Source organism: Barbus barbus (genome assembly GCF_936440315.1).
Source record: "Barbus barbus genome assembly, chromosome: 1".
Lineage (NCBI taxonomy): Eukaryota > Metazoa > Chordata > Actinopteri > Cypriniformes > Cyprinidae > Barbus > Barbus barbus.
The window spans coordinates 14,845,083-14,860,155 of NC_136729.1; the positions used below are offsets into that span (position 1 = coordinate 14,845,083).

Genomic DNA, 15,073 nt, shown 5'->3' on the forward strand with positions numbered 1-15,073 from the left:
TGATTGGCGGCTCTTTAGCCTTAATCCGCTAAGAGGGCTTTAGAATTGGGGAGGATGGGGTAAGAGAGAAGGCGTTCGGGGTGCTGACCCACGCATTAATGGAAACGGTCTGCTGAATGATCCCACTTTTGGCACCATCGGACAACAGCTGGGCCCTTGGAAGGCTCAGACCCAAAAAAGCCCATTTTGGAAATGGGCATTCATATTGTTAGTGTTTGAAATATAGAGCCTTGAGATCCCTACAGACCATTTGTGGGCAGTAACAGACCATTCGGCTTGTGGTAACAATCAAGTTGTTGCCAAAAAAACGAAATATATACATGAGAAATGTGAATTAATGTCCAGATTTGGACTCTTAGTAAATGTTGTCGCATAACATTAAACAATTCTGGTTAGCAATCTTTTGTGTGTGTGTGTTTTTTTTTTTTTGGAAGGTCATCATTCTGTTTTCCTTAAAGCAACTTTCTGTGATAACAAGGCTGTGTATTTCTGTGTCTCCACAGCTGCCAGTATCCCTGAAGAGGAAATTGACTGGGGCCGTTGAGAGTTCTGCATCACTAAACGGGGTCTCTGACACGTCTATGACCCAGGGAGGTGGCAAACGACTATGTCTGGAAGATGTCACCCTGGCCATGGGCCCCAGCTACCCTCAGCCCCCATTCCCTTCTGGGATGGGCAACCAGGGGGGGGTTTTGGAAGCTACTCGACTGAACAGCAACAATAATAATTTGGGCTCTCCATATTCCGTACCCCCAAATGCTAGTCCTGGATCAACAACAGGTACTGGGGGAGGCTCAGGGGGCTTGACAAGTAACTTCAACCCCAATGGGAGTTCGGCCACTCCTTCGGTGGAACAAGAACTGCAGGAGATTTTGGATGAACTTACAAAGAACCCTGATCCCTCTTTACCAGAGCTTGACATTGAGAAGATCTTAGGAAAAGAAAGTGATGAACAGGCAAGTACAGCTGGAGGTTTTGTCCACCCAGAAGGTAATGGCACCCCCAAAAGATCTCCACAGAGACAGTCGCACCTGGAGGCCCACCTCACTCAGTCCCCTGGTTTCTCTCAAGCTGGGTCCCCTCAAGTGGGTCCAAGTCCTGCTGGGGCACCATATACTCTACCACATCCTTCCAAACCAGTTCCGTCTCCACTCTCAGCATCACCCCTGTCCTCCTCCTCTTCACAAGGGCAAAATCAAGCACGGTCACCCATGCTTTCTGCCGCCCTATCAAGCCGGCCCGGATCCAACTGGCATGAAATGTCCCGGGCTCAACAGCTTCAGCAGATGGCATCGAATAGTAAGCATCATTCTAACAACAGTGCAGGTCCCCCACCTGCACAGTCGGGGTTGTCTGGATTGGGCCAGCAGAGTACTTCTTGGGCTGGTCCCTCTCCACCTTACCGACCAGGGGATAAACTGCCTAACTCATCACCTCATCAGCAGCCCTTCAGCCCAGCAGGAAATATTCAGAGCCCCCAGAGTTCTCTAATCTCTAGCATGGCTCCAGCCCCATCCACCGGGCCTTCACCACCCTACAGGCCAGAAAAGCTAGCCAGTCCAGCAATTGCTCAGCCCCCTTTCAGCCCCCAGAACAGTATTCTGTCCGGAAATGCCCCACCAGGAGTTTCCGGCACTGCAATCCAAGGTTCTCAGGCAAGTTATCTTCCTGGTGTTGCCCCAACATCAAACAACACTCGACCATCACCTCCTTATCGACCAGATAAACATCCCAGTCCAGCTGGGCAATGCCAACCAGGAACGCAACCTCCCACACATCTTTTCAACTCGCAAAATAATCAAGCACCTGCGATGTCTAGTCAGCTGTTCAAGGCCATCACATCCAACCAGCCACCCAGTAGCCTCAAGCTCCTAATGCAGGCGCAGGGAAAACCCTCACAACTGCAACTAAACAAGACTACCACAGCTGGTATGGGTCCAGAACCATACTCTTTCAACAACACCAAACCATTACGACATTTTGACCCCGATCCCTCTGTGGCCAAGCTGGGTCCTCTGGCTGTGGGAGGATACCGCAATGCTAGCATGCAACCCACGACACCCACCTCAGCCACAGGACATGGGCATCTTCTGCCACAGCGCATGCAACGGGGGATGCCTGCTGGTGGTATCGTGACTCACTGCAGAGATGTGAGTACTCTTTCTTGCTTGTTAAACTTGTGAAAAATGTCATATATTGCAAAACATATTTTCACAAATAACATCAAGTCAGACAGCTAGTATAAAACTCAACTTTTGATATGAGCTTAAGGATTTTCATTACGTTCAGGACTAGTGGATTTTTTATGTCTTAAGCCCGGCTCACACTGTGCGATTTTGGCCACGATTTGTTCGTCTGAGACAAATTTTGAAAATCCTAACATCCTAAAAGATTCCTATAATCCTAGGCTAAAATCGGTTGTCTAGATCGCTGGTTTGACATGTTCACCGACAGCCGATTAATGGCCGTTGCGATCAATTTTTTCCTCCGATTAAATTCTGGCAGTGTCAGAAGATTTCAGACACTTTCCTCAAGTTTCCTGCAGTGTGACATCTCCTACGACGACCGTCAAACCAAGAACCAATAGGAGCACTGAACTTGATGACGCAATTAGCGCGACAACTTCAAACCATTCATTATTTGTAAAAAACAATATATGTACAACGTAAAGTTTACTTAAAGTTTATTTATTAAGGGGCAGGATGTTTAAACTCGAATAACAAAATTACCTCAAGTTCGCTCTGTAGAACTGGAAGTCCATAAAGTCCTCTTTTGCCCAGCCATGACTTGCTCCACACACGTCGTCTTTTTCGTTTTTTGTTTTTTTTTTAACATCAAGGCATGTAATTAATAAAACTAACGCTACACGTTGCTGTTGTTTGCTAGCTACCATTATAGCGAGAGAACGCGGGTCACGTATTGATGACGTAAAACTCCGGACAAGTCTTCTTGAGTACGTCCGTTTTTGTCGCGTCTTGACTGTCGTACAGTCTGACATTAAGACAACTGAGATCCTACAGTCTGACATGGGGATCATGTTCGTACAGTGTGACAAGCAGCAATCGCAAAAGATTATTAAAAATCGCACAGTGTGAGCCTGGCTTAACTTGATGTGTATAGCCACACAAGACTGTCACTTTACTTTAAAAGGGTTAGTTTACTTAAAAAAGAAAATTCTGTCATTTAATTACTCACCTTCATGTCGTTCCAAACCCGCAAGATCTTTGTTCATCTTCGGAACACAAGAGCTTTCTGACCCTGCATAGACAATGCAACTGACATGTTCAAGGCTCAGAAAGGTAGTAAGGACACCGTTAAAATAGTCCATGTGACATCAGTGGTTCAACCATAATTTTATGAAGCTACAAGAATACTTTTTGTGTGCAAAAAAAATAAAAACAACTTTATTAAACTTCCACGTCAGACTTCGACTCGCATTCACGACATTACCACAACGCATACATGTGTATTCCTCTGCTTGTAAACAAGCTGCAGCACACGTGTTTTCTATGTCAGAACACTGGATACTCTTGTAAACGTGCGTTGAAGAGATGTCACATGGACTATTTTAACGATGTCCTTACTACATTTATGGTCCTTGAACACGGTAGCTCTGCTGCTGACTATGCTGGGTCAAAAAGCTCTCGGATTTCATCAAAAATATCTTAATTTGTGTTCCGAAAATGAACGAAAGACTTGCGGGTTTGGAACAGCATGATTAATGACAGCATTTTCATTTTTGGGTGAACTCTCCCTTTAAGTACAAGTAATAGATAACTTCTGTAGTTGTTTTTCCTCAGACTGTGATGCATCAGTGTTGTCTTCATAATTTTTGTTTTATAGAGTCAACAAATGATTTAGCACAAAAGAATTACATTTAGACAGGGCTTCTAGAATTACGCAATTAAAAATCAAAATATACAAGAAGAGAGAATTACATCCCTGTTTTTTCCATTAGCTTGTGGAGCTTTGGGTATGCTCACTTCATACAGGGGAGACTGTTTCTGAAAGATGGAGTGGGCACCCTGTGGTGTGTACCATGGGAAGGGAGGGGAGTGGGTGTTCCAACTCTGATGTGTGTATAAGGGGGGCAGTTAGGTAGATCCAAAGGTTAATTGAATGGACAGCTGAACAGAGAGTGAAGGAATTTGAGTCTTTGTATGTGATTAGCATTCATGCTAAGAGGCTGAATATGCTCGGCCCATCTCTTTTAATTAGGATAAGGCCAAAAATACTGTTTTTAGTTGTTTTGCTTGTGTATCATGTCTAAAAAGATCATGTCTTGAATCAAAAAAAGAGAAGAAAAAAGCCACATTTCAAGTTATTTGTTTTGTGCAACCTGAGAGAAAACTTGAGTTTTATTCTTTTCTTTTTTTTTGCTATGAAGTGAGAGTGTGTGTCTTTGTTTACGCAGTAAAGAGCAAAGGCTTTGTGACTGTGTGTATGTGAGTGTGTTTGTATATCCGTGCTAGAGAGAGAAAGGCAGTGTGTGTAAATGTGTGTGACTATAGAGTTTCAAAGTAACGCTGTGCATTCTGTCTCCCTGCGTGGCGGTCTGTTTGAAGACAGAGTCCCCCTCTTTCAGCCCAGTAGTCCTCTTTCATCACACCAATAAAAGATAATGAATTTTAGAGGAGACTGAGATTGAGGAAGAAAGAAAAAAGGGGGCTGTTTTTTTTAGTGTCTTGGCATGCATGGTTGCAAACTAAAGAGGGACTCAAAACTTCTATTCCCCCAATCTGACTGGCTCTCTTTCTCTCTCACACACACACACAATCAGAGTTATTCACAACCACATTTAACAACTCAACTCACAATGATTTTTGTTTATGATAAGAGATTAGATTTTTGTCCATCTTTTAGTAATTTCTAATCTTGGACATTTTGAATTAAACATTATTAGTTAACTGAAGTTGCATTGTTTGAGTTTAACATTTATAAATATATTTGTATATATGTATATACATACAGTGCCCTCCAAAAGTATTGGAACAGTAAAGACAAAATTGCTCTGTTGGCTGTGGAGTCAAGACATTTGCACATATGATTAAAAGATGAATATGAGACAAAACTACGAAATGTCACATTTTATTATTGGCATTTATTATTACCAGCTAAGAAGTTCAGCACTTTTAGAGTTTCATCCCTCTATCTGATGTGAGCACAAGTATTGGAACAGTTGCCTCAGGTCTTTCTAAGTGATCGGCTGTGTCCTGTTGCATTAATTCTTCAGATATTAAAAGCAGGGAAAGTGTCATATCAGTTATATCCATTGCTTCTCCATTCTGAATCTTGCATTCGATGATGACACACACAAACTAGGATGAAGTTGAGGGAGCTGACTTTGAGAGAAAAGCAAGCAATTTGGATGCTAAAAGAAAAGAGGAAGTCAGTTAAGAGCTATAGCAAAAACAAAGGGCATGGAGAAATCAAGAGTTTGGAAACCACCAGCAACCAACAGCTACCTGATTGGCTGAGAAAACAACAGTATTTGATGACAGACAAATCATAAAAGCTGTAAAAATGAACCCTAAAAGACATGTCTGTAAAATCACCAACAACTTCCAGAAAGCTGGGGTGATACTCTGACAATTTACTGTCCTCAGGAGACTTTGACACAGAATTACAGTTGCTACACAGCAAGATGCAAACCTCTGACCAGCACCAAAAATAGAAAGGCAAGATTAGAGTTTGCAAAAAAGCACAAAGGTGAGCCAGAAGAGTTTTGGAACTGTGTTTATGGACCAATGAGATAAAGATGAACCTTTATCTAAGTGATGGGAAAGCACAAATGTGGAGAAAAAAGGGAACTGCAATTATCCCAAGCATACAGCCTCCTCTGTAAAGCATGGTGGAGGTGGTGTCATGGCATGGGCATGCATGGCTGCCTCTGGAACAGGCTCTCTCAACTTTACTGATGACTTAATGTATGATGACAGTAGCAGAATGAATTTAGAAGGGTTAAAAAACCATCTTGCCTACCAATATTCAAGAAAATGCCACCAGATTCATTGGGAAGTGCTTCATATTGCATCAGGACAATGACCCAAAACACCCTGCAAGTTCAGTCAAGGAATTTATAAGGGCAAAGAAATGGAAAGTCTTAGATTGCCCAAGTCAATCTCCAGATTTAAATCTGATTGAACATGAATTTCACCAGCTGGAGAGGAGAGTCAAGGCAGAAACTCCCCAAAACAAACAACAATTGGAATTGGCTGCATTAAAGGCTGGGAAAAGCATTTCAAAGAATGAGACCAAGAGTCTGGTGATGTCTATGGGTCACAGACTCACTGCTGTGATTGTGGGCAAGGGATCTGCAACTAAATAATAGCTTTTAATCTTTTATATCTGCCTTATGTTCAACTGTCCCAGTACTTATGCTCACATCAATGAGTGGGATGAACTCTAAAAGTGCTGTTCTTTTTATTTGGTAAAACATGTATGTGTTGAAACGGCTAATAATAAAATGTGACATTCTGTAGTTTTGTCTCATATTCAACTTTTAATCATATTTGCAAATGTCTTGACTCCACAGCCAACAGAGCAATTTTGTCTTTACTGTTCCAATACTTATGGAGGGCACTGTGTGTATATATATATATATATATATATATAATACAAATTATATTTTAATAAATGTATTTATATTTATCACATACAGTATAGATTTTTAGAATTACATGATGTTTACATATTATAATATATTTATGTAAAAATATATAATATGTAATTATATTTAACTAAATTAATAAACTTACACAAGTAACCACTAAATAGGAAAGTGTTTGTAATTGTTTTGGTAAAACTGTGTGACGCGTCTAATAATAAACACACCATGTACGTCTATTTCCTCTGAGTATTAACGGGTAGAAAACAAAAGTTTGATTGTTATCAAGACTCATGATTCACAAGAAATATACAGCAACACAGGTATTTTCCCAGCAGGAGCAGCTTTCTCGTAGTCGTTGACTCAAGTGGGGATTCCCTCCTCCTACTGAACACCTCGCTCTCTTTTCTCTCTCTGTCATACTTACAGTTTGTGGAGGCAGTCTGTTTGTCTGTGAGCTCAGAAGCAGAAGTGAGATTGCCTTTTTTTTATCTTTGTAACCTCTCTGGCACTCCTCAATTAGGGAAAGTAAGAAAAATCTTCAGAGCGATTAATTTATTGTAAAAAGCCCAGAACCAGGAAGAAGCGAGAAATAGAGAGAAGAAGATGGGGGCAAGAGTTGTTAAATGTCAAGAAAGTAAATTTCTATGTGGGATTTTAGAACAAACACATTTCTCCTCATCTTGCCGTCTGTTTGTAGTCAGTTCCAGTTACCTAGATATGAAAAATCCTTTTTACCCTTTCCTCTACTTGCCTTTTTGACATCGGTGACAAATTCTTTGTTTCACTCTGTCTCTTTGCGCTTCTTTTCTCGCCCTTTTTGCTGTCTTCTGTGCCTTGGTGTGACAGATTGGATAACCCTAGCTCTGTCTGTGTGTGTGTGTGTGTGTGTGTGTGTGTGTGTGTGTGTGTGTGTGTGTGTGAGAGAGAGAGAGAGAGAGGTTTATGTGCCCTCACAGCAGCAGTGGACACTTGACCACATGTACTGAATATGCACACTCTCTCACACAAAGCCTACAGGCTATAAACATGACTGATTTGTGTTTGTGTTGTGTGCTGTCATATAAGCGTAGCTGCTTCTGTCCACCTCTCTGTGTGTTTAAGTGGTTGCTGGAGAACCTCAGGTGTGGCTTTAGCTGATTGGTTTATGTGACTAGAGACATTTTTTATGTCATTTCTCTCATGCCATACTAACAGCATGCTAGTAGCATGCAAATCATGCTAGCAACATGCTAATAATGCTAGCAACCTGCCAGTCACTTGCTAATCATGCTAGAAACATGCTAGTGACATGCTAGTAACTTGCTAATCATGCTAGAAACATTCTAGTGACATGCTAGTAACTTGATAATCATGGTAGCAACACGCTAATCACTTGCTAATCATGATAGCAAAATGCTAGTAACATGCTAATCATGCTAGCAACATGCTGGTAACTTGCTAATCATGTTAGAAACATGCTAGCGGCATGCTAGTAACTTGCTAATTATGCTAAAACATGCTAGTAACTTGCTAATCATGTTAGAAACATTAGTTAGTGACATGTTAGTAACTTGCTAAGCATGCTAAAAGCATGCTAGTAACTTGCTAATCATGCTAAAACATGCTAGTAACTTGCTAATCATGTTAGAAACATTAGTTAGTGACATGTTAGTAACTTGCTAATCATGATAGAAACATGCTAATGACATGCTAGTCACTTGCTAATCATGCTAACAACATGCTAGTCACTTGCTTATAATGCTAGCAACATGCTAGTCACTTGTTAATCATGCTATCAACATGCTAGTCACTTGCTAATCATGCTGGCAACATGCTAGTAACAGGTTAATCATGCTAAAAACATATTAATCATGCTAGAAATATTATCAACATCTATCGAATCTATCTAAATGTTCAAACTTTCAGGCTAGGCTTTCTCAAGCCAACCTAAAGTTTGTCTTGACAGACTTTTTTTTATCTAGTTTAAATACTGTTATAGTATTTATTAATTTAGCTTAAATTTTATATTTTCAGTTTTAATTTAAATTTTGTTACGTCATTTTGTATTTTTTAGTTTAATTTCTTTGTTTAGATTATTTTATACTTTTATTAGTGCTGGGCAACGATTAATCGCGATTTCACGTTTTTCTGTACATAATATATGTGTGTATACTTTGTATATTTATTATGTATATATAAATACACACACATGCATGTATATATTTAAGAAAAATGTTATGTTTATATATTAAATATATTTATATATAATATAAATAATATGAATAAATATATACATGTAAATGCATGGAAATATTTTCAAAATATATACTGTATGTGTGTGTCTTTATATATATATAATAAATATGCACATATATTAAATAAACAAAAACTTTTGTTTTGGTGCAATTAATCATGATTAATCGTTGCCCATAGTTTTAATTTAATTTTTATTTCAGTTTTTGTTGTATGAAAATTATAAATGTTGCCTTGGCGACTAACTGAAATAAGTTTAAGTTTTAGTAAGTTACATTTTTCCATCTAATATTTACAATTTATTTTAGTCGTTCATTTTATTTAACAATAACAACACTGATCTCCGCTCAGCCCTCTTGGTATGCATATGTATGTATCGTTCTCTTTTCTCTCTTGTTTGTGTGTTCATGTCCTTCCTTCAAGGCTGAAATGGGGGGGGGGGGGGGGGGGGGGGTTGGCTATATACACGGGAGAAAATATTTCATGCCAACACCACACACACATATTCACACACATCCACAGCAGTCTTCCCAGCAGGGTGTGGCGAGTCTAACCTTGTTTTGTGCCTCTCTTCTGCTTGGGCACGTTCAATGATTTTAACCATTTTTAAAAGCTCTAAGTGGGTCAGCTGTGTCTGAGAGAAATGCCGAAACAGACAGACAAAGGGAGGGCAGGTCACTGCTGCCACACATTTCCCCACATTTTATCCATGGGTTTTGTGCCATGCTTTATATTTGGAACGTTGATGTGTTCTGAGTGACGTTGTACTCCATATAATACAATTTTTTCAAATTATTTGCTAATTCTCTTTATTCATTCATTTATGTGAATGCAGCTTTTCTATTCAGTTGTCACATCACAGGACCATTTATTATCAACTAGTGAAGGCAAATAATGGAGAAGGGTCTGGCTGCAGACTTGCACTCTCAGCACTTGCACTCTCGGTACTTGCATGCTCAGACTTGCACTTGCACTCTCAGCACTTGCACTCTCGGTACTTGCATGCTCAGACTTGCACTTGCACTCTCAGTACTTGCACGCTCAGACTTGCACTTGCACTCTCGGCACTTGCACTCTCAGTACTTGCACGCTCAGACTTGCACTTGCACTCTCAGTACTTGCACGCTCAGACTTGCACTTGCACTCTCAGTACTTTCACGCTCAGACTTGCACTTGCACTCTCAGCACTTGCACTCTCAGTACTTGCACGCTCAGACTTGCACTTGCACTCTCAGTACTTGCACTCTCAGTACTTGCACGCTCAGTACTTGCACTCTCAGTACTTGCACGCTCAGACTTGCACTCTCAGTACTTGCACTCTCGGCACTTGCACTCTCAGTACTTGCACGCTCAGACTTGAACTTGCACTCTCAGTACTTGCACGCTCAGACTTGCACTTGCACTCTCAGCACTTGCACTCTCAGTACTTGCACGCTCAGACTTGCACTTGCACTCTCAGTACTTGCACGCTCAGACTTGCACTTGCACTCTCAGCACTTGCACTCTCAGTACTTGCACGCTCAGACTTGCACTTGCACTCTCAGTACTTGCACTTGCACTCTCAGTACTTGCACTCTCAGTACTTGCAATCTCAGTACTTGCACGCTCAGTACTTGCACTCTCAGCACTTGCACTCTCAGTACTTCCACGCTCAGACTTGCACTTGCACTCTCAGTACTTGCACTCTCAGCACTTGCACTCTCAGTACTTCCACGCTCAGACTTGCACTTGCACTCTCAGTACTTGCACTCTCAGTACTTGCACGCTCAGACTTGCACTCTCAGTACTTGCACTCAGTACTTGCACTCTCATTACTTGCACTCTCAGTACTTGAACTCTGAGACACTTGTGCTTCAGCGAGTGACGTCACTTGAAGTCTTTTTTATTTTTATTTTGTTCTGTTTATTATTTTTTGTTTGAATCTCTTAACATTTTACAACAGTAGCCAGGTGGTGAAGACAAAAAAGAAACTAAATTACAATGTCACTAGCAATCGCCACTTGCACTCTCCGCTACCTGAGACGTCACTTGCATTCGACACGAATCGTGTGCGTTGCCATGGAGACAAGATGCTGTGGCGGTTAAACAATTAAAACTAATTTAGTACAATAGCGAACAGGGTCCTGCAAGTCATCTGTAGAAGAAAAAGACAAGACCTGCAAATCCGTGGCAGAAAAGCAGAATATGAACGCAATGTGCAAAGTTTCTCGTTAAAGGGGTCCTATTATGCTTTTTCACTTTTTGAATTTTAGTCAGTGTGTAGTGTGTATGTTTGAGCATAAAATGATCTACAAAGTTACAAATCGCAAAGTCCACTCCAAAGGGAGATATTTCGTTTTTAAAAAATCCCTTTCCAAGAACTACAGCGAACGGCTCGTTTGGACTACAAAGTTGCTTTCCTGTATTTATGACATCACAAATTGTAAATCCATCCTACAGAAATTTGAATGGTTGGGGGGTGGGGAGCACTGAACGTTTCAAAATCGAAACCCAGTGCGGGTGTTTTTATATCACTGTATTTCTGATGGAAACCAACTATTTTCAGAAAATTTTGGATGTCATTTTCATTTCATCTTGCATGTAACGTCTAATAAAGCAGCATTTGTGAGCAGAGCTCTGTTTTGTGTACAGAGTTACCGGGGAAACCTCCAGCTCTCTCCCGCTCCAACAGCGCCTCCCGCTGGCAGAGAATTAATTTGTATTTACACTGAACAAAATTATAAACGCAACACTTGTTTTTGCCCCCATTTTTCATGAGTTGAACTCAAAGATCTAAGGCTTTTTCTATGTACACAAAAGGCCTATTTCTCTCAAATATTGTTCACAAATCTGTCTAAATCTGTGTTAGTGAGCACTTCTCCTTTGCTGAGATAATCCATCCACCTCACAGATTATCTCGGCAAAGGAGAAGTGCTCACTAAAAGCTTTTTGCGAGATTTAGATATCATCTGATTAGAGTGCACCCCACTGTTTCCTGTGTCTAACTACAAACTCAGCATGAGCCGTGATGTACGATTCACAAACTAATGACTCATCTTGGAACATTTTTTTTAAATGAGATTCTTGAAACAGACTCAACCTTGCTGGTTTTGACTCAGTGAGTCAATGAATCCTTCAGAGCCATTATGGACTTCACGACTGATTCTTATTCTCTCACTAAACCGCAAGTCTTTTTTTTAAATCATTAACTAACATTTATTAACATCACCAACAATCATTAACATTAAGCAATTACTGTGATTGGTATCTACACCTTTGTTTCGGACACTTTAGACTTTTGGTGTATACATTAATTAATATATTCTTATTATTTATATTTAAATAGCACAATTACTATCAGAATGTATGAAGTGATAACACATTTATATTAAATACAAATAGAAAACCACCCTATAGTTTATATAACTTAAATCATTTAAGTATATATACCGAAACAGCATTTCATCACAGCACACAGCAGTGATTATTGTCCTAAATATTTTATTTTATTTTTGTCTGGAAAACTGATGTCAACTACTTTTATGTCCTACAGCTTAGCCCTTACTGAAGAGTTCATATTAAGGACACAAATTATATATTGATTTATTGTAATGAAACTGACAAGGAGGTCTTAGACTAAATGCCTCCTTTAATTTTATTCAGTGAGTATAAGAAAGAAGCCTTGTTGTGTCAGCTTCTGTGCTTTGTACCCGGAGGAGACAGAGAGAAAAGAGAGACAGAGATAGAGAGGACATTCAGCAATCCAACCCCTCATCAGTATTTTATTAAGGGAACGAGAGGGTTTTGCCTGCTTTCCACACACACAAATGCATATTCCTGCTCTTCGTACTCGCATTTCCAGCCGCCAGAATCTACAGACGTTCTCTCAGTCAATGTCAAACACATTTACCTATCCTCTCTGATTCTTTGTTTTGTGTGTGCGTGTGTGTGTTGTTGCTGTTTTAGCAAGAACGGCAACGATTAAACCCATCTGCACCAAATGCTCTCTCTCCGTCTGTTCAAAGGCAGCTCATGTTTAATTCTCTCGTTTTTTCATCTTACTGTGGGGGGAGAGAGGAGGGGACGGATGCAAGAGGAAAAGAGAGAGAGGGAGGGAGGAGAGGAGTGTCAGAGTAGAGACACTGAGAGAGTCTGACTCCAGACAGGAGAATGAGGCAGACATACAGAAAAAGCATAGTGTGTGAGCGACACTGAGAAAGAGAGTATGTGAGTTTAGTGAGGGAAGAAGAGAAAGAGCGAGAGAGAGAGAAGGAGGGAGGGAGAAAGTGGAGGCGGAAAGGGAGAGACAGACAGGAGGCAGACAGAGTGAGACAGTCTGGGCGACTGAGTTCTGGGAGCTGCTTTACACACACGCGTTCTAAAAGTATCTGAGTGATATACACGGTCTATAAAAATATCCACCTACACAAGAACTCTGATTGTTTAATATCAGTGGACTAGCTCAGATTTATTCAGGACTGAGGCAAAAGCAAGCCTCTTCGATATTCTCGTTAGTCATTCTCATCTGTTTAAGATGTGTACAATATGAATTTATGTCAAAGCAAATAATGTTTATTTTAAATACATATAACATGAGCATACTTTAAGGAAAACCATTTAAAAGGTTAGGTTTTAAATGTAAAAACAATAGATATGCTATTTACAATGAAGACAAATATATTGTATTTGTTCATCGGTCTTTACTAGGATTAAAAACCAAAATGAGCATGTAATCTATGAAAGCCTGTTTCCGCCATATATGGAAAAAATCTAAACTAAAAATTATGTAATTATGAGATAATAAATCATATTCTGATATAAAAAGCCAGAATTATGTTTTGCTAAGTTCAAATTAGTTGAAAGTGAGGTAAGTTATAACTGGTTTTATAATTTTGACACTTTATTTGATAATTATGACTTAGTATATCATAATTATGACTTTTTTTGTCATAATCATTACTTTGATCTCATAATACCGATTTTTGTTTTTCTCAGAAATTATAACTTTAATACGTTTTTGTTAAAATTTGATTTTCCAAAACATGCTTTTTTTCATGTGGCGGAAATTAACATCTGAAGTAATGCAGTGTCGTTCACTGCCGAAAAGAAGTATTATTACCCTTAGTATAATTTAAATCAGCAGATCCTCATTCACGAACAAGACAGCTCATTCAGTGTCAATCTGAGTCTTTCAATATAGTGACTTGTTCAGTGTGCAGTAGTTCAAACCAATTAAATGTTCGCATTTCGTAATCAAATTCTATTGGCTTGTGCTCTAATTAGTCTTTGAAGCCAGGAAAAGCCAAGCAGTCCAACATTTTGACCGAGAGACGTGAACTACTGTAAAAATACCAGTGCGTACTAGAAATGAATGAGAACTGTCCAGTTGTTTAAAGGGTTAATTCAAAACCACAAATTAATTCATGAATGAAATGCCACTATGTTTCACTCTGTACCGTTGTCATGCTGTAAATTCCTGTTTAGTCTATAATTCCCGGCTGTTGCTAAACTGCTCTCTTTGTATATTTAACATCAGTTTATACAAACTAGGCTACAGTACATGACCTGCCACGTGTGTGATGACTTTTGGATTTGGTTAGACGCTGTGTTTGTGTTACAGCGGGTTATATAAATGTCAGATTGAATAACGCGACATGAAGCCATGTGTTGACAGTGATGACTGGCTGTTTGACAGCTCTTGTGTATCTGCTTGCCAGATAGAGTACCTATATGCATGGTGCTTTTTCATATTTGTTCAGGTCTTTATGTCAAATCTATGTAACTTTAATAGTGACCATGCTAGCTCTGTTTCATATTAGTGCCTCTGCTTGTAAAAGTATGAGTCTTAAATTCAAAAATGCATTAAACTTTGGTAATATGACATATTTCTGACTGTGTATTGAGTTGGAAATAATATAGGATGGGACTTGATTTGATTTGATTGATCATTAAAAGTTAGGTTTGATATTGGATTATATATTTACCAGCTGATATGAACTTGATGTCAGCAGAAAAGCTTCAGAGGCACAGAAGGTACTTTTGGAGTAGCAAAACCTTCATAAATTGTCTGTTCTTTTTTTATTTGTATTGTCAAATATTTTCATTATAGTTCAGTATGACAAAGGATCATGTGTCCAAATGCCCACATCCTCAGATACAATGAACAAAACTACACAAGGTAAAAGAAAATATGACCCAGACGACATTAAATACTGGTACGAGTTCAATTTCAGTGAGGACAAACATTTTTGG

At 39.5% G+C, this 15,073-nt stretch overlaps 1 protein-coding gene across 1 annotated transcript in view; it reads left to right on the forward strand.

Annotated features, from left to right (window-relative positions):
- LOC306874919 (uncharacterized protein) overlaps window positions 1–15,073 on the forward strand; it is a 75,892-nt gene that overhangs the window by 37,042 nt on the left and 23,777 nt on the right. Inside the window, exon 2 of the mRNA XM_079425251.1 lies at window positions 504–2,150. Within this exon, the coding sequence (XP_079281377.1) occupies window positions 504–2,150 (1,647 nt within the window). The remainder of the gene's footprint in view (window positions 1–503; window positions 2,151–15,073) is intronic.